Raw genomic sequence first — 23,968 nt, 5'->3', positions numbered from 1 at the left:
GATGTTAAAAGACCTTTTCTGTGGTCACAGGAAAACAGGTCACAGCTGCAGGATTTTTCCAGTCAGGAATAGATAAGCAAAGTTCAGTGACAGGTGTGTTTGTTTCAGCACAAGCTGCACGAGTATTACCGAATCACCAACTGTGCAGGAAGGTTAAAGAGGCGGTTAACGTAAAAACAACAACAAGGAGCTGCAAAAGAATTAGAGACACAAAGATGGTAAGAAACGAGGCGAATCAATAACAACTGACCACAGGGAGATCCACAACAAGAGAACTGTGATTAACTAAAAGGAGCACAAAAAATACAAAAAGGCACAAAATAGACACATGACGAACATAAAGAGACAAACATGTAAAAAAAGAGACGCAAAATGACAGCAGAGGCCTGCAGACAAGACAAAAAGAAGCAAATCAATGAGAGATATAAGCCGAGTCCAAACAGACACAGAAAGACACATAAAAATTAAAAATAACCCCCAAAACACAGAAACCAACAAAAAGACACAAAGGGGCAACAGACTGGTGCAAAATCACTGCAGAGAAACTCAAACGTTCTGCACATGCGCATCAAAATGATACGAAAAAGCACAAAGTGACTGAAAAGAATCGCAGACAGACACAGAGCTCAGAGTTTTCCTTCTGCGTCGAGTCTGCAGCGTCATCGCACATCAGAAGAATTTTATTTTTAACTGAAGATAGAAATAATTCATTCACATTCTCACTGGTGTTTATTATCATGTTTACCAACTGCAGATGACCAATCATCTTCCTTCCCGCCCTCTAACCGTGACTCTAATCCTCTGAGAAACCAAAGTGATGCTGACTCTTCCCTCATTCATCCTCCTCTTCCTCCTTCAAACAGACCTGGACAGGACTGCGCTGTCACGTGATCCAGCGCTCAGTCACATGTTGCGCACTACTGGCCTCCTTAAGAATTCTGCAGTTCCCCTATGATGCATTCAAGTGCTGCTGGGATTTTCTGACTTATTGGGCTCGATTAATTTTATTCTGCAAATGTAACAAAGATAATAAAACCCCCAGGGAGAAAACTTTAAAGTTTGATTCTTTAAATATGAAAAACAGACCTGAAACATTTAGCTAACAAGCTAACCACGCACAGGGCTGCATGCCACAATCTGCGCTAACGTTAATGCGGTTATGGCGTTCATGTCATTTCAACGAGATTAACGCTGACAGCACTAGCTGATACAATGAACTACTGGTAACTGCAATCTCATAAATCTGAGTATAAATAACTTTTTTTTTTTTGCCACAGGCAGCTTTAGTGTATTTCACCTGTTTTCAGTTTAATTATGAGCACAAAAAAATGCAAGCAGGCTTTGTCTAAAGTGTTGTACCAGTATGACAGCAGCCGGAAACCTCAAACTCTCAGGAGAGACATTTAGAGGTCATTTCTAGCTGCAGTTAACGATACAGCTGATCAAACAGCAGCATTGATGCTGGACTCAGGACTAAACATTTTGGTGTTAGTGTAGCAGATTTCAAATGGAAGACTACGTTGTGAGGACAGACACAGACTGGCTGGAAACTGGATTTATTTTCTAAAAGACAAAGTGCAGCAGCAAAATCAGTGTCACGCAGCAACAGCAGGCCTCTCCTCGTCCCTGTTTAGCACAAGTAAGGAACACATAGACGGATGGTGTAACAGATAAAAGGCAGTTCGTATTATTATTTTCCTCGTTCAAAGTAATCAAAAACACTTTGGCCATAAGAACTAATACTTAGTAAAGAAAACACATAATAGTACAGCGAGAGGAGCTACAGAAAGTGTGCCTTACCAGTGGGGAGTCCATGCAGCTCGACCGGGAACCCCCACACAGCATGTTTACAAATGGTGTCACACTGATTAATGCCCCACTTCAACAGTGACATGTGGAACTAGAGGTGGGAATCACTATGCATCCCACGATACGATATTATCACAATACTTAACGCACGATACGATATTATTGCAATTTTTTAAAAATATTTTGCGATATTCAGATTCTGTACATAAAGGTAAACTTTATCAATATTCATTTTATCTAATAACAAAGTCTCGCACTCAGTCTTTCTCTCATTTCAGTCAGTTTTATTGTTGACAAACTGAACAGTTTGTATTACAGTCTAGTCCAACTTAACTCAATGCAACCATCTGGTACAATTATAGCTATTCTGAACTATGCAATTTATGAAAACTATGCAGCCCCTTCAGCAACTGAAGAATTTGAAAGTAAACGAAAACAAAATATAATTTTACATTAAATAAAAAAGTTTTAAACTTAATTAAAATAAAACATGTCTTAAATTAAAATAAGTAAACTGTCGTGTTTATTGCTGCCAAAAAAAAAGTTAAACACATTTGGACAGTGAAGGAATGTCAGGATTCTTGCTCAGAAAAAGGACCAACATGCTCTGAAGTCAGAGCACAAAAACCTTTTTTGTAACAAAATATCGATTTCTGCCGTCCCTGTATCGATACATTATTAGCAAACAAAATATCACGATACTACACAGTATCGATTTTTTCCCCACCCCTATGTGGAACCTTAGTTTTACAAAAATTAACTTTACATAATAAAAAAAATCTATATACAATACAGTTTTGAGAATGTTCACACTCAGTATATTACATCTCAGCTACATTAGCATCTGCGCTAACGATTACTGCTGAAATTCAACAAATGTAAGAGAGCCACGTGCAGGTTTATGACCCTCAGCTAAAAGAGCTAAACTGTTATAATACAACAATAAATCAAATTCACTGTGGTTTAAAGGCAAAGAGGAAGTGTTTTAATCAATTATTAAATCATAGAAATATCAAAGGTGCATTAGTACGTCTGGTAATGACGCACAACAGATCAGCTGCTGCAGGCGAGTGACGATCTGTGAGGAGCAGACACAACCTGGCCCTCCAGTTAATGAAACCTATTTAAGAAATATTAGTCGAATAATAGAACTGGTCAAAAGGGATAAAATTATAAAAAAATTATGATTAAAACAAAGAAATGTCCGTTAAAATGAAATGCACGATGAAGGCATTAAGCCAGAGCTCCTCTCAGACAGTGTGGTGCTGAACTGTGGAAGGCCTCATGAAGAATTTATAATTCAGCGTGAACGTTAAACAGCAAACAGTGAAAGAATTCAAACCAGGCGAACTCGTCTCAGTCGACATCCGAGCAGCAGAACTCTGATTTAACCGTTTTGTTCTTCAGGAAGACGATAGTTACAGTAACTGAGGTGCCAAAAATCACTGTGAGCTTTCTATTCCTGCTTCTTGGCTCAAAGTGAGTCCCTGTAAACTATGAATCACTCTGCCATGTTATGTAGGAAGGCTCATGCTTAGAATTTGCATTTTGCCTGTAAACATATTTTATACACTGCACATATTTTGATTGAGCTCCGTAAGTCTGCTGAAATCGAGCCTTTTTATCTACATCGGTCAGTCTTTTCCTGCAAGGTGTCAGGAAATAAAGCACAGAAAAGATTCAGCTGTGAAAATTTACATTTTCATTGATAAATTGGAGTTTGTCATCGAAGCTGGCCTGTGCCATCAAACTTTACTAATGAACGGTGAAACTGCAGTTCCTGGAATGGCCACTGGAGGCTGCCTACATGTTTAGTTAATCCTTTCATGTTTACAGCAGCTGCTACGGATAGTTCCCCCACAGTTTTTACACTTGGTTAAGGCTTAAAGTAAGGGAGCATGGCTGCTTATACTGACAGGTGTTATGGCAAACTTATCCATGTCTGTGCGTTGCATCTGTACTGTTTTCTCCTGCAGCTCATTAGGATTAGTTGGTAAATTTGCTCTCCACCATCTGGCTCTAAATAAAACACCAGGACAGTGGCCAAAAACGTGAGTCCAGAAACCTGCAGGATCCTGTTAATTTGTGCTATATCTTGTATATAATATCCATTGTGATAATATATTTCAAGTTATTGTTTTGTAAAGCAATATGTAGCTTGTTTTGTATATTTCTGTTTCTTCAACTTCTTTTTTGTAGCTGATTGTTTAAAAAAAATGACTATACAACTCATCGATGTATTGATGGCTCCATTTATCAGACTAGTGATCCTATCTATATTTTTGGTAAAATTATGTGCAGAGCCTTTTTTTTGTAAAACATTCAATCTAAATTGAAACATAGAGGTCAGATCTATTTTGTGACGGTAGCGTGCTCAGTTTGTCGTTATGCTAATCACCTTTCGTTTCCCTCCTTCTGCCCCGTCCTTTGTATGCTCAGATTTCCGACAGCCAGTGAAGGTAACGCATCCATCAGCCGTGGTTACCGGACCGAAGGGGACAGAGCGGCACCGTGAAGCGTGCATTCATCCCCGCAGAGGATAAAAGCAGCACAAGCTCTCATTGTAAGTGGTTTCGGTCATTGAAAAGGCTCGCTTAAAACCTCTCTGCGGCCGCCGGGAGCCCCAGCACGGCCGGTCCAGTCCGCTCCGCGCGGTGGCGGCAGGAGCTGGTGCTGATTTCCGGGTTGTCGTCTTTGTGCACACGGCACACGGCTGGTGCGGAGCGCACAAACCCAACGTGTTACTGTTTACCTCCAGTGCGAGTTTGTGTTTCGGGTCAAATGCAGCCACGCGTGGCTGCTCGTACCACCGGGGATGTATTTTGTATGTTTTATTAGCCCTGTTTGAGCGGCCGAGCCTCGGCAGCACAAGGCCCAAGCCTGGCCCGGGTCATCTGGCAGATATCGTCTTTGAGCATCCTCCGAGAAATTTAAGAACTAACCAGGGGTAGCAGCGTAGCTAGCCGGCTAAACCACCGTTTAAAGGGGAGGAGGTGAGCGTCTGTGTGAGCGATATCGTCACTCATCGTTAAAATTGAACACCGCACACTCGTATTCATTAATACTAATACGATCGGTTTCTTATTTTAAGCTAACTTCCTAATGATCTAAACCAGCATCCGCTAACTTGGACGAACGGCACACCAAGATCCATTCAGAAAACGTCTAATTTTAACATTTCTCCTCGTGTCAAAGGACGCGTACTTCAAGTTTATTGTGATAAAATTCTTTATAAGCTGCTGCTTAGATCGGCTTAAATAAAACCTTTTTTCTGCACAGTGATCTCATCTGCTGTGCAGTTTCCATCTGTCACGGTGGGCTGCCGGTGTTTCTATTGTGTCATTTATTCACTGTAACTGTGGCGCGCATCTGTTCCATCTGTAGTTACTTACTGGGTGAGTCTCGACTGCAAGTTCTTGCAATACTTGAAGTTGAGGACATTTAAGCAGTAATGTTGTAGTGAGCACTAAAATCCCCTTTGACTCAGTGAACTGTTTTCACTTCCTTAGAAAAGCAGAGTCTCAGTCTGTTTCTTTGGTTTCTTATTTAGAGGGTGAAATGGTGAATCCTTTAAATAGAAACACAGACAGACATGAGTGAGTAAGCTGGGGAATTTCTGTGATTTCTGTTTATACGGCTATACTTGAGAATGGCGTCACCTATAGGCTGTGGGGAAATTACCACGCATTCGTGATTATGGATCCTTCATTAGTATCCTGTGATGAGTGCTGGAGCTTACTATTTTAATATTAGGTTTTAAGAGTAGATATTACATATAAATAGGTGATATAAATATGTAATAAGGGTTGTTTTTGATCAGTTACCCGTGGAGGGGGGGAATCTAAAACTGCGCCCTAGTTAAACCTAGCTAAAGCAAACGTAGTCTCAGAAGATAAATGTTACTTCAGATAATGAGTGCATTGGAAATCTGTTCAGATAATATGAGATAGACTCTATTTGTCTCAGAGATGGGAAATTCGCAGCAAAGTGGACGAAGCAGCATGCCTAAGAACAACAATACTGTGCAACAATCGAAGAGAATATACACTATATAAGGGAGAAGAAATTTATAGCTATATACACAGTAGTGCAGTACACTGGTAGCAGAATATTACAGTTTCAATGTTGGAGTTTATTTTTCGTCTATGATCACTGTTAATTAGTTAATGTCCCCAAATGATGCCCCATGCTTCATTGCTCTGTCTATAGAATAAATCAAACATCTTTTGGGAAATTTCATCAATAATCAATAATTAAAAAATTTCAGTTTCATCTACTGCTCAGCTCTCTGGTGTACGAGGGGCAGCCAATCAGAAGAATTTTGGCTTCAGGTGGGAGGGGCTAATAACAGTTTGTAGAAGAGGATAAATTGAGGACCCAGGAAGGCCCAGGATAAGATGCCCACCGATTACACAAGGACTGTAATAGAGTCCAAGAATAAAACAAATGTAATCGTTTCACTCAGTGTTGCCTCTTCCTGACGTGTCAACATGTCTACCGTCTGTTTTTGTCCACAGGAAGAAGAGGAGATGAGTGCAGTTCTGGTTCTGATGTTTCTCTTCGCCGTGAGTGGCGACTCATTAGGCGCCGTTACAGACTGCAGCGGGTCCACGATGGAAACCAACAGCGCGGTTCGTTTACTGTCCTCTGTCGTCGACGCCCAGAGAGCCGAGCAGAGCCGGAGGGAACACCTGGAGGCTCTGTTCAACAGGTGAGCTCCTGGCAGTGAGACAGGTGGAGCTGGTCCAGCAGCTGGTTTGTTAGTCAGCAGCTGAAGTCATCGATCGTCAGTCTGTGTGTTAGCTGCACAGGTGGCTGCAGGCCTCACATATATGCGCCATGTTTAATCGTTCTGTTCCATTGACAGATATGGAGAAAACGGCACCATCTCTCTGGCCGGGTTGAAGCGCCTCCTTCAGAGCGTGGGGCTGGGTCGCATGAGGACTGTTATGGTGCAGCATCACGAGCAACCCGGACACCATCCCCACCACCACCACCACCACCACAAAGGCCACCACCATCACCACCATCCCCATGAAAGCAATTCTGATCACCTAAAACAACTTTCACAGCCCCCGAAGTTTCCAGACACCCCCGACAACCACGACGGTGCTGTGGGAAAGAAAAGCGAGGATCCAGATAGTCGTCTAAACCTCTATGACAAGAAAACCACAGTGGCGGCGGTGGCTCAGGAGGTCGGCACCACGGTGACATACAGAGCTCAGCACGTGGTGAAACAGCAAGATGGAAGCCAGGGGCGACCGTCAGGGGAACAAACGACCAGGATCGCCGTCACTGAGAGCCAGACACAAGCAACCGCAAGCGGCGACAGCGAGCATGACCGCGATCAGGATCGTCCCCACGGCCGCAGCCAGAACGGTTCAGAGGTACGATACTGGTTTCTGGCTCAGTCGCAGTCAGCAAATCAGCTGATGTCAGCCGAGATGCTTGTACTCGTACACGTGATAAATCAAGTCTCTTATCAGGTGTTTTCTTTACTCAATGTTTTAATTTTTCCCCCTCTAGTGTCTGAACGCCTCCTTCATCCTCTCCTCACACGGGATGTCTCAGGAGGCCGGCGTCACGCTCAGAGACTTCAGCTTTCTTTGCCCCGCCCTCCTCAACCAGATCGATGGAGGAGCGTGCGTGCTGCACGGAGACGCCTCGGCACACGGGGCGAGAGGTAGGACCAAAACTCCTCATCAGTATCTCCAGGAAAATGTGTGCAGCTGCTGACTGATCTTCGGTGTTTCATACCAGAGAAATAATAAGAAAGCAGAACAAGAAAAACAAGCATTTTATTTTTTGTTGAGTCGAGATTTTCTTGCCTCTGCTGTAAAATCGAATGACTGACGTCTTCTTTAAGCAGACTCTAGCTGCTCTTTGTTTGAAGCTGTTGGGCTGAACGGTGAACTTGGCTCAGCGTTTGCGGCACTTTGTTGGATCTTCTGGTAAAATCACATTCCTGTTGCATGACTCGCTCGCTCCGAGTGTGACAGTGAACACGTCTGTTTGACTCCGGAGAGCGCTGACTCTGTCCTGGAATCAACAGGCTGCTCAGTCACGTCACCAATCAGAATCATTTTGGTAACTCGATTATTTTACACAGTTATTCTTTAAGAAACGTGCTGTTACTGAACTTCAACACGGGACCCTTTACAGGCAGTTTCTTTAACCGTCACTATAATTCAAATGAAACCAAACAAAAACGAGGTGGAGGAGGAGGAGGACAGGTTCATCTGGTCAGGCGTTGGGCCTCTATTGTGACTCCAAAGGTAAAGGGTAGTGATGAGTTAACTCGAAATAATAACTAAATGTGAAGTGAACGGCTGGCAGGAAGGAAAGAAAAGAAGGAACATTGAATGCAGCACGGTCTTTGTTTTATCACCAAACATTTGGATTCAAATTAAAATAGTTTTGCTCCCAGTGCAGCTCCGTCTGTCTCCAGGCCTTCGAACATCTGAGGAAAGTTCCCACCAGGATTAAACCCCTCAGGCAGGACTGCAGCTGATTACTGCTGTCAGACTCTGACTTTGTGGTCTGATTACTGTGATCTGGATATTTTGATCCTGATATTTGATTCGATGGCTGGAAAAAACAGATCCGAGTGTTTGGGAAATGTTGCCACCGACTGGGAATCAGGAGCATTTTGTATTTTATGATGAACTGTTTGCTTATCATCATCATCATCATCATCATCGTGTTTGTGTTGAGTGTAAGCCTGTGGTGTTTAATCTGGTGAACCAGTTTAAACCAGTTACACTCTGTCACAGTGTCCCGTCCTCTGACCTCAGCCTTACGGCTCTTTGAATTTGTAAGAATGAAGTAATAACTTCTGAATTTCATCTTTCCTTCTTCCTGTTTTTAGAGCATAAGCATCACAAGCATGCTCACGGTCACCATGGAGACCACAACCACTCAGACCACGACCACAGTGAGCACATGGGCGGGGAGAACAGCAGAAACATCACCACGGGTACGTTTAATGTGAGCCGTCTGCACCACCTAATCCTCCTCAGTGTGGGAGGAAAGTTAATCTCAGAAATATTATTATTAATAATATTTCTGCTAATATGAAATGTAAACACGGTATTTGTATCACACTTTTTAAAATGCAGTCATAAAGTTTGGATATGAACATAAAGAACTGGACATATTCTAAAATGCAAACACAATCAAGCACATGTATAAACTAAACTGTATATGTCGATACAAAGTCGGTCTGAGGAGACTGAGGCATGTTTTTAAGTTATCAGCTGACAGTAAAAGAAACAAGACTGGGTGTCAAATCTGAACCCTGGTGAAAAACAACTCTGGAGGTTCTTAGCAGGAGGTTTGATGCTGCTGCGAGGAGGCCGTGTAATGACCGAGCTCACTGTACAAACACTGAGACTGAGCTTGAACATTAAAACATCCAGTTAGTGGAAGTTGTGAAGCGTTCACTGAGGTCAGAGAAGCTGCTGATGTATTCAGGAAGCCACAGCTGTGTGTCAACAGCGTAGTAATCGTAAGAAGGATGGATGACGACATGTAGTCTGTAAATGTAATTGTGAAATGTCCGATAGTGTGATGAAAATGATCTGACAGCGCTGGTGTCAGACGCTGCAGATGAATCAAACTAAAACTGATTATTCATCGAGCAGCTCCGTTTGCAGACTCGTGTCAGGTGAGAGCATCTTTGAAGTGAAATTTGTGGTCCTGTGAACGTGTCCGTCCAGCGGTCTGCAGTTACTGTTTGCACAGCAACAGAAAGCTGAGCTGCTGGACGTGGACGACCTGTAGAGTTCATCAGGGAAAGAACGAATAAATGATCAAAGATAACACAAATACAGTGAGGACACTTCAGACTGCGACTGCTCGAGGCCTCTGTGCTGCTGCAGCAGAGTGAAACCAGTCTGAGGACATGACTCAGGGATCGCTCTGGGTCAGCACTGAGTTTGTGCCTGAAGTTGAAGAATCACAGCGTCGTGTGCTGGAAGCAGAGACTTTCAGAGGTCTTTACTGTCAGCAGCGTTTTGATGTTCCTGAAGCTTGTGTTTGTGTTGCAGCGTGGGTCGGCGGGTTCCTCTCCATCACCATCATCAGCCTGCTGTCTCTGCTCGGCGTCGTCCTCATCCCGCTCATGAACAAAGTTTTCTTCAAGTTCCTCCTCAGCTTCCTGGTGGCGCTGGCCGTGGGCACGCTGAGCGGCGACGCCTTCCTGCACCTCATCCCTCACGTGAGTCCCTGCAGAGTGCGACCACCTGACTTACAGGAAGTCTTACAACACGTGACGTTCATGCTCTCAAGTTAAAGTGATCAATGACTTCAGCTGTTGAACGCAGCGGCGAGCGAGCCAGCAGACAGAGGCTGCTTAGCTGCACGTTTGTAAATCTACTGCAGCCGTGAGGTGAAGCGAGTGTTCGAATCCCTTTTTTATCAAATTTGACTCTTTGTCGAGCTCTAAAACCAAACCTGATCTATCAGGTAGATCACGTCTCTGATTCTAATCAGCAGCCGGCTGATTGATCAGCCTCTAATTATTCTATTATTTTATCATAGTCTTGATTTTTCCAGTTAAAACTCACTGAGACTGTAAACGTCTTGTTCAAGAGCGATGTGAACAAAAGGGAAGCGGCCATTGCAACGTGTTTACACATTCATAGACACACGCAGACTCCACACATTATAAATGAGGATCACATGTCACGTGTGTGTGTGTCATGTGTGTGTGACATCATACGCATTCAAAGATCACAACAAGCACAACTTTAAATTATTTTTTTAAGAACAGTCAGATAAAGAACATTTTGTAACCGTTTACAGAGATTTGTGACAGTTTTTCTGTTTGCTTTTGTTCTGATAATAAAGAGCTTCATCATCATCATCATCATCAGTCGATGTGTAAACATACATGAGATACTTTCAGTCTAATTATTTAGTTCTTGCTGCTCCCCCTGTGTCACATATTTATGCTAAGCTAACGCTGTGTGATCAGTCTCAGGGAGGCCACCATCACCACCACGACGATGCAGCGATGACGGGACACCATCACCACCACGAAGATGCAGCGATGACGGGACACCATCACCACGAAGATGCAGCGATGACGGGACACCACCACGAGCATGAGGAGAACCTGGACGCGGTGTGGAAGGGCCTGACGGCTCTGAGTGGCGTCTACTTCATGTTTCTCATCGAGCACTTCCTGACGCTCGGAAAGATGTACAAGGACAAGAAACAGAAGGTCAGAGACGGCGAGTTTCTCTAACAGTCAGAATGACGTTTAAGACTCCTGATTCCTGTTGTTCGTGCAGACAAACTGTTAAACTGACCGTTTAACACACTGAGACCTGAGTCACATCATGCAGCCCGCTCTTACTTAGAATTTAGTTACTTAAAAGCCCTCAGTTAATAACCAAAGGTCAGAACAGAGCATCGTACAGTCACAGTCTTACAGGCAGACGGCCTGTTTGTCAAACGTCAGCTGCAGAATCCAAACATCCTGATGTCAAAGTTCAGGATCTTTCTTCGGGGCTTTGCACAGATCTTTGAGACAGCTTCACAGACGTGTGGGAGATTTCATTAAAAAAGCTCTTTGATCACATAGTTTACATGCAGTGTGCGGCGCAGCCTTCTGCCATGAAATTGGATGAACATAAACGCCTCAAAATTTCAGTTTTTCACAAAAATCCCCGACTCAGCTCAAACACTTTGAGGTTTGGCTCTGAGGAACATATTTTGCTGTCGTCGCCTTTTTTCAGCTGAGGGAGTTTCTGAAGTCCGCCTCCCCTGCGTGGCTGCAGATCGCCGCCGGCGTTTGGTTTCAACATGACTTTGCAGTTTTGTATTTTTTGAAACGTCATGAAAAATCGATGCATCCTCTGTTTACGCTTTGCAACGATACAGTCGGACACGAACGGTCTGATTTAGCATCAGCTTTCCTTCTCTGTGCAGATAGAGTTAATTGGGACACTTTGCACACAGCAGCTACAAAGTTGAACAATAAGTCTTTGTAACATGTTGATTTTCTGTTCTGATTGTTCACTCTTAAAGGAACTATTTATTTCTCATCTCATGGGTTTTTTTGTTGAGAAGTTGGTGTCTGACTTGGAGGTAAAATGAAGGCGTTTAAGCATTCATGGTAATTGTAAATATTCTGGCCTACAAACCTTCGTGCTGCTGTCAGAAAACTGTAAACTGGTCCTTTCATGTTGATGTTGATGAGTTTGTACGAACTCCACGCAGATCCAGAAGAAGTGTGATCAGAACGAGAACGCGGATCCAGAGAAACAGCCGGCGCTGGAGGAGAACAGCGTGAAGCCGAGTGAAGGTGAATTATTTCGTGTTTTGTTCAACAACTCAAAGTGAAGCCGAGCGTCACTCGAGCCGAGAGCTGAGATGTGTTTCTGTATGGAGGCTTGTGTCAGCTTGGTGCATGTTAACAACTGTGATGTCACGTTTGGCGTGAAGGCTTTAAGAGCTGCAGGTCGCTCCACCATAGAGAACAGAGCTCTGACCTCTGAAACGGCGCAGGCGGAGGTCGACCTCCCGGCCTAACCTGACCAGATCTCCATATTGTGTCTCCAGATGTGGAGACTAACGGCGCCAGCACGTTTGGCGACCACTCGAGCAGCCTGCACGGCAGCAACGTGGCGGAGGAGGAGCAGGTGATGCTGGCGCCGCAGGTGTCCGTCGTTTCGCCGCAGGCTTACGGCCGAGCGTCGGGGAGCGCCGCTAACTACACCGACGAGGACTGCGAGAACAAATGCCACTCCCACTTCCATGACACGGTTGGCCAGACGGACAGCAGGCACCACCACCACCACGACTACCATCACATCCTTCACCACCACCACTCTCAGAACCACCACCCGCACAGCCACTCCCACTCCTACTCGGAGCAGCACTTCCAGGAGGCCGGAGTGGCCACGCTGGCCTGGATGGTCATCATGGGAGATGGACTGCACAACTTCAGCGACGGCCTCGCTATCGGTGAGTAGAAGGGTCACAACCCGTGATGTCACTTCCTCTTTAGCTTCAGTTTTTTGTCTTGAACTCGTTTAACAGCAAACACACCAGTTTCTAACCAATCAGAGCCCAGCAGGGTTGGTTTGACGTGAATAAACATGGTGCTGAGAGTTTGTCATGTCACCACAGGAAGTGACCATTCAACAAGTCATCAGTTGGATATTTGTCTGCAGGAGAGAGATGAAGTTATATTTGTGAGGGTGTTAAAAACTAAATATGTGGTTTTGTTGTCACTGATGGGGATGAAACTCTTGAGCCTCAGCTTAAGGAACCAGTCAGTGTCTAATTACACCTGAGGCAGGTGTGAGTGGGCGTGGTCTGCAGTGATAGGCAATACAATATGGACCCAAACAGGGCGGGGCCTAAAATGGATCCCTGTGGAACGCCGCAGACCGAAGAAGCTGTTTCAGAAAGCTGATGGAAAACAAGCTGTTAGTCAGATATGAGCTGAACATACTCAGTGTGTTACCACGGATACCAAAAGACAGGAAATCAACGTTTCACGATTCACAAGTCGTACAATGAATGACTCACATCAGCAATACTCTAAAGATGCAGAGCTGTGATGTCATTTCAAACCAGACTGAAGAATCTCAACAAAGATTAAGAACTTCGGATGAAAGATTGTGGCGTTGGTCCAAAAGTCTCTGAAGACTCTGGAGGGACAGATGTCGTAATTAGTGGGTTTAAACTTCTCAACAGTTTGAAGTCTGGAAGCGAGACTGTTTGAAACTGATGGGAGTGGAAAAGTAGAAACATGAGAGAGTCACGGGATGAAGCGTCAGTTCGGTGCACAGAAATCATCTTCACAGAGTAGGTTAGAAAGTTGGTGCACAGCATATTTAACATACTTGACCACTGACGGCAGAATTAGTAATGTTAGAACAAACTGGTGATTAAAGTTAAACGTCAGGAGGATTCACCCTCAGCCACGGTAAACAGTGACATGAAGGTGTGCATTTTCATGCTGATGTTTGCCTCTTGCTGCTGCTGGTTTCTAATGTTTATCTGTTTGCAGGCGCTGCGTTCACTGAGGGTCTGTCCAGCGGTCTCAGCACGTCTGTGGCTGTTTTCTGCCACGAGCTGCCTCATGAGCTGGGTGAGACTTTTTCATCTTATCTCAGTGGAACATTTTCTCTGTAAGCCTCAGTCTTACCTACATAAAGTCCTTTATTGTTGCAGTGGAATAAAGAGATATTGGCTTTGAAAGAGTGAAGAAACCCTTCTTTCAGACTTTTAAACATCTGTTCATTTAAATATGGAAACCTTTCACTGGGAGGTCACAGCGTGTTTATTTTGTTATGAAATCAAAAATTCGCAGCCTGCATGTGTTGGTCGCAGCTGATTCCTGCGTTGTGCAGTCGTTTTGAAGCAGTAACATCACAGTAAGAGACAGACAAGGTTTAAATGTGTGGAACAGCAGAAGCTGAAGAGCTCGTTCCTTTCTGCAAAAGCAACGCAGCTCATTTACTCAACCACCTGAAAATACACCACAAACTGCACGATCTTTAATGCATGAAGGCAAAGAGAAACAGTGCAGTGGCTGCAAGGCTGAACCAACCAACACCAGCTCAGAGCGAGCTGTGCAGCACGTCTGTCTTTGTGCACAGTCCTGCTCTTGATTCTTTTCACGTGTTTCTCTGATGTTACTTTGATTTATTAGTTATCCTGTCCTTGGACGCAGTCTGATCCTTAATTTAGTTCACGGTCAGAGGTTTTATCCACATCCATCATGCGGGTGCAGCAGTCGTAGTGAGTAACAGTCTTCTCCGATTCTCAGGTGACTTTGCGGTGCTCCTGAAGGCCGGCATGACGGTGCGTCAGGCCATTCTTTACAACGTGCTGTCGGCCATGATGGCCTACCTGGGCATGATCACCGGGATTTTGATTGGACACTACGCCGAGAACATCTCCACGTGGATATTCGCCCTCACAGCCGGGCTCTTCATGTACGTGGCCCTGGTGGACATGGTAAGTGAGCATTACCCTCCAGCCAATCAAAAGGGAGCATCCACTCTCACATCCTGATCCATAGAGCGAGAGGTTCACTTTTAATGCTGTGAAATTTAAATGAATATTCCACATAAAAAATGTTCCTTTTGCTTGACACTAAATGCAGAGTTCAGCCTGAGATGAAGATACTGCCATCATTTTATTGGCATCTCATAAATCGTAAAAATCCCGTCATATAAATGTCTGTACGTCTGAAAAACAGCTGCAGGAGGGTTTAGTGCTGGAAAACACAGCAGAGCTTCTTTCTCCTGAACAAAGGCGCCCTCTCGTGGCTGTCGCCCTGCTCTACACTCTAGAAAAGCTTATTCGAATTTTTTTTTACCTCCTAGTGGTGTAACCGGGTACTGCAGCAGATGTGCGGTGCATTGTCCGTTCATTTAAACTAACGTCTCCTCCTCCTTCATGGGAAAAGTTCCTGTTTTCTGCAGAGGGTCTGTGAGCCTGAGACAGTTTTCTTCTTTCAGGTCCCCGAGATGCTGCACAATGACGCCGGCGACCACGGCTTCAGCCACTGGGGCTTCTTCCTCCTCCAGAACGCCGGCATCCTGCTGGGCTTCTGCATAATGCTGCTAATCGCCATTTTTGAGCACAAAATCCAGCTGGACCTGGGATACTGAGAGGCAGTCCTGAGCTTCACGGGCATTCCAGTACCGCCATCAGAGTTGTAGTGTTTTTTTTAATTGTTGTTGATAGACGCCTTGAGTTAGTTTTTACTTGTGAAGCAGGAAAGCAGCAGCTGAACTGAGCCCGTCTGCCGCTGAGGCGCCGACCTCGGCCGGCTGGAGGTCAGCTGTTCAAAAAGGGTTCAGAAATATTTTTTTTAAGTTTTTTCTTTGTGTTAAACTTGTAGCTGTTTTTGTCTTTGTCAACAAACACGCACGACCATCACAAGTGGGAAACACCTGGAGTCCTCCCAGGATCGCCTGTCACCAGTTATCGTTTCATATTTATGAAGAATTCATGAAGGAGAAACTGTTGCTTTCAGCCGCCCGGAGCTCTTCTGAGGAACCTGTTTTATTCTGTTTTTGCTGCTTTTGTGTCTGTTTTTCTTCTTCTGCAGCTGAGTGAGCCCGATCAGTGTTACAGTGTTATCCTCTAACTGTTTTTCCGTTTCTCTGCGACGCTCTGGACAGATTTCTTCGTCACAGGCTGAAAGTGAGAGTGACGTTCACGTTGCTTCAGTGTCTTCCTCTCACTCAGGTCATCAGCCAGTGTCTGAAGCCGCAGTTTGAAATCTGTCAGTTAATTTTAAATCCTGTGGGTTTAATTAATCTTTAAATTTAAATATTTGCCAACAAGTAACCGTTACACTGAGTTTTAAAGGTGTTTGCAGCCAGCTGAGTTGTGCTGGTTGTAAACACCTTTGTTTAGCTGAAGTTAAACTCTGGAACTCATGTAAGGAAGTTGAACTTTCCGTTTCCTGTCACCAGCTGGAAGTCCGTCCAGTTAATGAGAAATCTGCGACATGTTACCTGAGCTCTCTACAGGATGAAATCACAGACAGGCTTCAGATCTGATATAGAAATTAGTGAGTATAAAATAAATCTTCTGTTAATCTACTAAAATTTCTGACGTGTAAACGATCCGCTCGTTCCTGTGGAGACTGTTTTTAAAGAAAAGCAGTTTTTGTTCCTGTCGTCGAAACAGTCGATTCATGAAAAACTGAAAGGTGATGATTACAATCAAAAAGGGGAAACTGAGCAGTCTGCTTTTTTTCATTTAAAGTTCTGCTTTTTACATTTATTTGATTGTCAAGAGTTAATGTGGCAGCTCAACGTAAAACAAATATTTCTAACAAGTCTCTGTTACGGCCTCGTGCGCCGGCTGAACGTGGACTCGTTTCGAAGCATCTTGTTTTAAAGGTTCACGGTTCGTTTTTCAGACGCTGCTCTGAGGTTTAGGTCAAATCACGTTCTCCTCTTAAAAGAAGAAAAATCACCTCAAAGAAAAAGTTCAGACTCTCACTGTGCTCGTTACATGTGGACCATTATGTGTGTAGTACTTCAAAAGTATGCAGTTCATTTGACTTCCTGTGATGTTGATTGTGAAGATCGAGGATCATACAAGACGTGTTTAAAGAAAAAAAAGAAGTGGTTTTAAATTTGTGGGGAAAAGTACGGAAACCAAAAAAGCAGCGACTTCATGTTTGTGTGTTTAATGCTTCTGTTCATGAAAGGTGGATAAAATCATACAGAAAGGACAAACAGCTCTGCGGTGACGGTTTCGTTCAGATTTTATGCTCTTCCATGTTTGGCCTGTGAAATCATCATTTTTACTTGTCTTCTGTATTTTATTTAAACAAAAAGTTTTTTTTTTTTCTGTTGTCGTTTCTGTATCACTGAGAAACAACCAGCTCACACCTCAAAACCTCCTGGAGCTCGTCTGCACTCTGTATCCTCAGTTACTGGTGATTAAACAGATGTATATTTATGGTTCTGCAGAGCTGTTTCAACCTGTTATTTTGTCCACCCCTGTCGCCGACCGCAGAGCCCTTCAGGCAGCTTTGATGTCGACTTGCTGTGCTCTGACATTCCTGAACACCAATAAACTTCACACTTCACACCACCTGCTGCTCTGTGCGTCTGCTTTGGCTTGATTTTAGTTGTTAATCTTTCGATTGAGGTCACATTTGAACGTTATAAAAGTCACGTTCGTTTTTGAACTGATATGGAATAAATAACTGTTTTTTTAAGTTATAACATTTACAACTATTAGCGCTGTCAGCGTTAATCTTGTTAAAATGAAGTTAACGCCGTAACTGTTTTAACGCGCCAAATCTCCGTCAGCGAGTTAGCGTGGATCGCCCTGCGCGTGGGGCTGGACGGCGTTGATGCGCATCAATGCGGTTATGCCGTTAATGTCATTTTAACGAGATTAACGCTGACAGCACTAATAACTATAAAATAACATGAAACATTTTGGTCCCTAGTAAAGATGGGAACTGATAAGAATTTAGTGGCTGATTTGATTATGAATAACACATAAATTTAATTTCTCATTGATTCTCTTATCAATTTTCATTGGCTTCTTATCGGCGCTGCTTTGAGAGTCACTACCATTGCTAAGCAGACATTAATTCAAAGACATGACATTCAGTCTAGTTTATTTCCTCTGGGAATACAGAACACTTGGCTAGCTTTATGTTAGCATGCTGTCTGTGCAGGTCCTTACAAATAGCCGAAGTTGTGTTAGCAGGATGTGCAATAAAAAGTAAGTAAGGTCCATATTCCTGCTGCACATTACTGTTGTGTCTCTGCACACAAACTGAAATCAGCTGATTGTAGCAGGTGGAACCAATAAGAGGAATCAGTAGGCAATAAATGATTCCACTAGCAATTCCAAGGAAATTAACTACTGGAACAGATTCTCATCCCCAGTCATTTTGAAGACATGCACTTTCTCTGTGTGTGGGTGAAGATTACAGATGGTCTGCTGGAGCAGAAGTAACAATATTAACATAGTTAAAGCAGTAAACATCTAAAACTATTAGCACCTTCACATAAAGAATTTATGCTTTAAAAACGATTAAAAAAAACTGGAATTTAACCAGTTTTAACTAAAACCAGCAGACACACTTTCAGATGCACCTCAATTATCAGAAAATAGCTCAGTTATTTTCCAGAGTCTGTGTGAAACTGATGTGTAATAAACTTCACCTGAACAGAATTTAATGACAACATTTTATTTATTTTTCTACACAATCTATGCAGGTGTGTTTGGTTTCTTTAAACTTGTTACAGAGACTCAGGTAGGATCACTTCCTTATTCCAGCATTGGTTTACATCACTATTGGAGGACTAAAGCTCACGTAGAGCTGCAAGAGCAGCTGGTTTAATAATCAGGCATTTTCTATGGCAGCTACGTCATAATCAGCTCTGTCAATGCTCGCGCAGTTTCAAAACAAAGACTTTGTGTGGATGTTTTGTTCCAGTTATGTACTGATAATCATTGTTAAAGTATGTCATGGTCTACATTAGATCTAATAATAATAATAACTACATTTCATCAATTTAGTCCAAGTGAAGCTAAAACAGAAATTAATAAAGAGCTTGAAACAGAAAGAATCCAGGATAATCATTTAATGTCACATCTCAGACATCCTAACATTCAAATGTAAATGTGATTATTTAACGAGCATTTCTAGACACGTTTTTCCAAATCACATTGGAACAAAAAACAAAAGGAATGAATCACAAGAAAAACCATGCTGTAGTGTCAACAGGCTGAGAGTTACAGACACTGCATTAAACTACAACTGTTAAATGATTGACAATTGACACCAGTTATTTCAATGTCTGTTACCTTGGTGATCTTAAATACATCAAACTGGCAGAACAGAAATGACCTGTAATTAAGACAAAGACTGATTATACTGAAATATTTTGACAATAAATGAAAAACATCTGGCAGTAGTGGTCCAGATCATTAAACATGTTAAAAAGAAGATTTTCCACATAGACAAGAAACAATCTGCTCATAGATTCTGGTTTAATTTAATGATTGTTGGGAGATTACAATGAAAGGATCTTAACAGCTGGAAGAGCTGGCCTTTTTATTTTACATGTTCAGAACTTTTTATCAAGCTGCTTTAAATTGTTTAATCCTCATAACACCTCCAACATATCTGTAGACCTTCGTAATATTAACCTGAATATCCAAAGAAATTTAGAACTTTCTTAACAAAGCCTTGCTTTTCCGTCTTCTCCTTTCTTTCTTCAGATAATTCCTCCTCCGTTTTTGCAAGTTTGTCTCGTCGGGTTACCTTGGAGATAAGATTTGCCCTCTCCTTCATTGCCTCCAAAGATTTGATTCGAGCTTGGTAACCCTCTTTGGCCTCTGATCTTTCTCCCTCAATCATCATGTCAATGTACTCTGGGGTGGTCAGAGGGTTTGGCCTCAGGCTGATCTCTTGCAGTCGAGTTATACACTGAGCTGACTGATCCATGAGGGACACCATCATGTCCTGAAGGTGAACAATCTCTTCTTCCTGCCTCTCAATCAGTTCCTGAACAGTCATCTTTTCTTTATTAGCTGTTTCATACTTGCTTTTCAGCTCTTGCACTGTCTGCTTCTCTTTCACTTGAACATACTCCCAGCTGTATGTCTGATTGAAATGCACACTCCAAATGCATTTTCCAGGACAGACAGTGCACATCCCGTTCATATCCATTGATGCACAGCCACGTTTCTCACTATCTTGTGCTATTGCACATGGGTAGTGACATGTTATTGAACATTTCTGGCAGTTGGTGATGAATGCTCCTTTCTCTGTGATTGGTTTTTGGACTGGTTTAATAACATCCACCTCAATCTCAAAGTTTTCATTTGAAGTTATGACTGCTTCATACTCTTTGATCTTTTCTTTGGTTGTCTTAATTTCTTCAAGCTTTGCTAATCCAGTTCTAACTTGTGGCTGCAAACCTTCGATGGCTGTTTCAAGCTGTTTGCGCTCCTTTAAGACTTCTTTGGTCATTAGTAAGCTTTTGGTTTCCATTTTACCCAAAGCAGTGAAGAACTTCTCCATACTCTTGGCTCCCATCTTCCAAAACATTTCATCAAAGCTGGCATCATCTTCATCAAAATCCTCTTCACAGTCTTTGTTGCATCTGTTGTCTGCAAATAATGCTGAGTTATTGAACTTGAAGTGAACCGGAAGCCCTAACTCATTCTTTGGACACGGGACTGCAGAAACGCTTATTGCCTCAAGAACTGGTGGTTCTTTGCCATCAGCAAAAGTCACCAGCATTTCAATGTTCTCTGCCACATCTTTGCCAAAAATGGAGAGCACCGAGTCAAACACATATCTCTGTGTTGCTGTTAGTCGTGCAAGAGAGGCCTGAGCAACAAAACACACTGCATCAATCTCACTGACTCCGTTAGGAGAGGTGAAAAGCCTGCGGATTTGCTCTGTGATCTCCTTGTCTCTTGCTACTCCTCTTGTATCTCCAAAACCTGGAGTGTCCACAATGGTCATGGAGAACGGGATTTTAAAGCCTTCCTGGTGGTGGATTTCATACACAGTGACTTCAGATGTCTGACTGTGAGCTTGTGAACTGGTTGGATCCTCATCAACTAACTTAAATCTGAAACCGTCGTTCCACTCTACACCAACAATGTAGTTGATCATTCCATTGATGAGAGTAGACTTTCCTGATCCTGTTGCTCCAAGCAGCATTATTGTGCGATTCTGCCTCATGCTTTCTTTGCCAAACATATACCTCCGACATCCATCTATGTCCATATCGTTTTCTTCCAGGGGCAGTTTGTAAACTGAGGGCAGCTTTGAGTTTGTTTTCTTGCTGATATGTTTTAGGTACTCAGCCAGACGTGCAAATTCACGCTTTGTTGTGCAGACATTAACAATGATGCTTTCCTTGCTTCTTCCATCTACACCACAGTCACATCTGACCCTGACTGCATATTGTGTCTCTGACTGAAGCCCTGAAATGATGGCCTTCTCACTTCCTGAAATAGTTTGATTCCACTCGAGGTCATTTATTGTTGAGCTGCTATCTGTTTTTGTGTATTCCACTATGTAACTCAATATCTCAACATCCTCTCCAAGCTCAACAGACTTCTCCCAGCTAACTGATATCTCACTTGAATATGGCTGAGCTTGAGGTTTTCCAGGAGGGCCACATGGTAAGGTTTTAATGGCATCACTGATTACATTAGCTGGTCCGACACCTGCTGAGGTCACTGCTCTGCATCTGAAAACATACTCTGTGTTTGGCTTCAGATCTCTCACTGTGACTTCTTCAGCCTTTGCTTCTGTCTTCTGCTGCCATCCATCCTCTCCACTGACACAGTACTCAACAGAGTAGGAGGTGATGTTCTCTGCTCCAAATCTGGGTGGAGAAATCTTCAGTGTCACACTGTTGTGGTTTATGTCAGCTGCTGTCACAGTTTCAGGCTTTGAAGGAGGCTCAAAGTTCTCACTGACAGTAAATCCACCTTCATAAAGGTAGATACTGGAACTTTTCTGTGTCTCATTAGTTAACCCCACTGTCAGGAACTTAATGTTCTTGTTTTCCTTGTTGGCCTCTGCAAAATCACTGAAGAGTTTTGCTTTCTTCCTCATATCATCTGCTACTTCTTTTGAAAGGTACCATTGTTCCTTCTCTACATTGTAAGTATGATAAACGTGAATATCTGTTTTTATTGTTTCTTTAAGGTAGTTAGATAAAGCTGAGAGGTATGGTTCATCCTTCCCCAGTGAGGTGAAAACAAAACACAGGCCATGCTCTGCACTGAGAAGTTCCTCGTGTAGATGATTCTGAGATGGGACAGTCTTGGTGTTTTTCATCATGTTGGTGAAAGACTTTAAGATACTGATTTCTCTCTCTTTACAGTCCATCCACTCAGTCAGGTTTTTGCTGTTGAAAAGTGAAGAATGTCTCTTCTTCAGGATCTCAGCGAGTTCAGCCTCCTCTTCTCCTCCTCCTCTGATTGATGGTAGTCTCTTTGCTAACATCCGCTGAAATTCCAGCTTGAACTCGGAACACATTTCTTTAAAACTTTTCAGTTTTTTGCTAATCTGTGGGAACTGTTGGACAGTGGAAGATCTCAGTGCATCGTTACACCTCATTTCCAGTTCACTGAAGTCCTCCAGGACGCTCTGTGATTCCTGAACTAATCTTATACTTATCTGACGGACGAGTTTCGCAGCACAAGAATCTAAACTGGTCAAAGGTAACAGCCAGACCTTCATTGGTACAGCCTTTTCGCCATTGGTTCCTAGTAGTGTTGGAAGGCTTTTGTAGACTTCTACAGCTTCCTGAAATGTTGTTGGAGGTTTCTTAAGGCAAAAGTCTCCATAAAATCTGCAGGAGAATTTCTCAACACTGTTTTTTTCCTTATCTTCCATTTTCAGGGAACCTTCACCCTCTATGGAAAGCAAGGGGATCTTCTTGATCATCACCTTCAAGCTGCCCTGGATGTCTTGATGAGTTTCCTCTTTAGAAACCTCACGGTCAAACACAAAGAAAGCTTGTGCCCCATAAAGAATACCTGTGACTACATGTGTTGCTATTCTTTTCTCAAAAACATCAGGGTGCTTTACGTTGCCTCTTCCAAGGTGATTCATTGACAGTTCCTGGAACTTTGTTGTAGTTTTGTAGTTCAGTGTCACTCTGGCCTGATTTTTGGATGTCTTTTGATCATTGAGGTATTTGGCTGATCCTCCAACCTCAATCAGTCCTCCCAAGAAACTTGCCTTCAGGGATGCCTCAACATTTAATGCTGAAGATTTGTCCTCAATTGATTCAGATGCAACTATTTCAGCTTCAGTGTTAGGTTGTTCTTGTTCTCGTCTATCTTTTTCAAGGTCATTACAGTCCCACAGTGTCATTCCTGCAAAATATGTTACCATTTATTTTTAGCAAAAATAGATAGAAACAAAAATACAAGTAACAACTGCCTGTCTAAAAAGTCCTCTTTGTTTTATAGTGAAAGCATTATCAGTTAAATTACTTAAAGACTTCCACAACATCCCATAAGTGTATGTTTCTAACTCAAAGCCCTCTGACAATTTGAATCCAGCCCATAATTTACATTCATCGTCACAATAAAAGTAACATCTGTACATTACATTTAAACTATGATGTTTTACTTTTTGTTCTGAAGGCAGGACTGTGATGCAGTTTTCTGCCTCGCCACTAGAGGGCGCGGCCGTTTTGTGAGTAATGTTTTGACTGGGATGAAAAATGGTGTTCATGGAGGCAGTGTGAATCACAAGTTATGCTCGGGAGCAGTTTATGTGGGTTCAATGAGAGTGTGCGTCCATAAGACTGGTGAGTTACAGGATATTTCTTGTGTAAGAAGGATAGCCTGTATGTTTTATCGCTCTGGACATCCTCTGTTTGTACATTTTCTATCAGCTAAGTTATCGCTAAGCTAAGCTAAGTTCGCCTAAGCCAAACTGAGTTTGGTTTGAGTTTGTGATTTGTTATGTGTATTTGCCTTCTTTAGTTGGCATCATAAGTGAGTGGGGCACAAGAGTTAAGTGATGGGAAGATGTTTATTTTCTTTGTTGCCAAATATGGTTCAGACTATAAGTAAAGGCCGCCAGCTTAGTAGTAGGGCCTATAAGACAAGTATGTGGCTGTAATATGTTATATGGTGATTATTGTTGTCT

General features: G+C 42.9%; 2 protein-coding genes across 5 annotated transcripts in view; one reads left to right on the top strand and one right to left on the bottom strand.

Moving 5' to 3' along the window:
- Window positions 1-3,552: 3,552 nt before the first annotated feature.
- On the top strand, window positions 3,553-17,397 carry slc39a6 (solute carrier family 39 member 6). Of its 4 annotated transcripts, none has more exons than XM_082513085.1 (14): window positions 3,553-3,860; window positions 4,249-4,372; window positions 6,327-6,520; window positions 6,677-7,196; window positions 7,336-7,492; window positions 8,678-8,785; window positions 9,858-10,027; window positions 10,787-10,815; window positions 10,852-11,035; window positions 12,037-12,121; window positions 12,379-12,783; window positions 13,838-13,918; window positions 14,600-14,790; window positions 15,297-17,397. In XM_082513085.1, the coding sequence occupies exons 3-14, from the start codon at window positions 6,339-6,341 to the stop codon at window positions 15,447-15,449; spliced, it is 2,265 nt and encodes a 754-aa protein (XP_082369211.1). In that variant the 5' UTR covers window positions 3,553-3,860; window positions 4,249-4,372; window positions 6,327-6,338; the 3' UTR covers window positions 15,450-17,397. The 4 variants fall into 4 exon arrangements, with proteins under 4 accessions (XP_082369211.1, XP_082369208.1, XP_082369210.1 ...); XM_082513084.1 differs by having other exon boundaries at window positions 3,555-3,860; window positions 10,787-10,846; window positions 10,883-11,035; XM_082513082.1 differs by having other exon boundaries at window positions 3,554-3,860; window positions 10,787-11,035.
- Window positions 17,398-18,896: 1,499 nt separating this feature from the next.
- Window positions 18,897-23,968, bottom strand: part of LOC309693744 (uncharacterized protein) — a 38,412-nt gene continuing 33,340 nt past the window's right edge. Inside the window, exon 2 of the mRNA XM_082513252.1 lies at window positions 18,897-23,184. Within this exon, the coding sequence (XP_082369378.1) occupies window positions 19,475-23,184 (3,710 nt within the window). The 3' untranslated portion in view covers window positions 18,897-19,474. The remainder of the gene's footprint in view (window positions 23,185-23,968) is intronic.

This window comes from Aulonocara stuartgranti (assembly GCF_965226115.1).
Source record: "Aulonocara stuartgranti genome assembly, chromosome: 18".
NCBI classification, from domain to species: domain Eukaryota; kingdom Metazoa; phylum Chordata; class Actinopteri; order Cichliformes; family Cichlidae; genus Aulonocara; species Aulonocara stuartgranti.
Note: the sequence above shows the minus strand (reverse complement) of the source record. Positions and strands in the feature narration are given on the sequence as shown.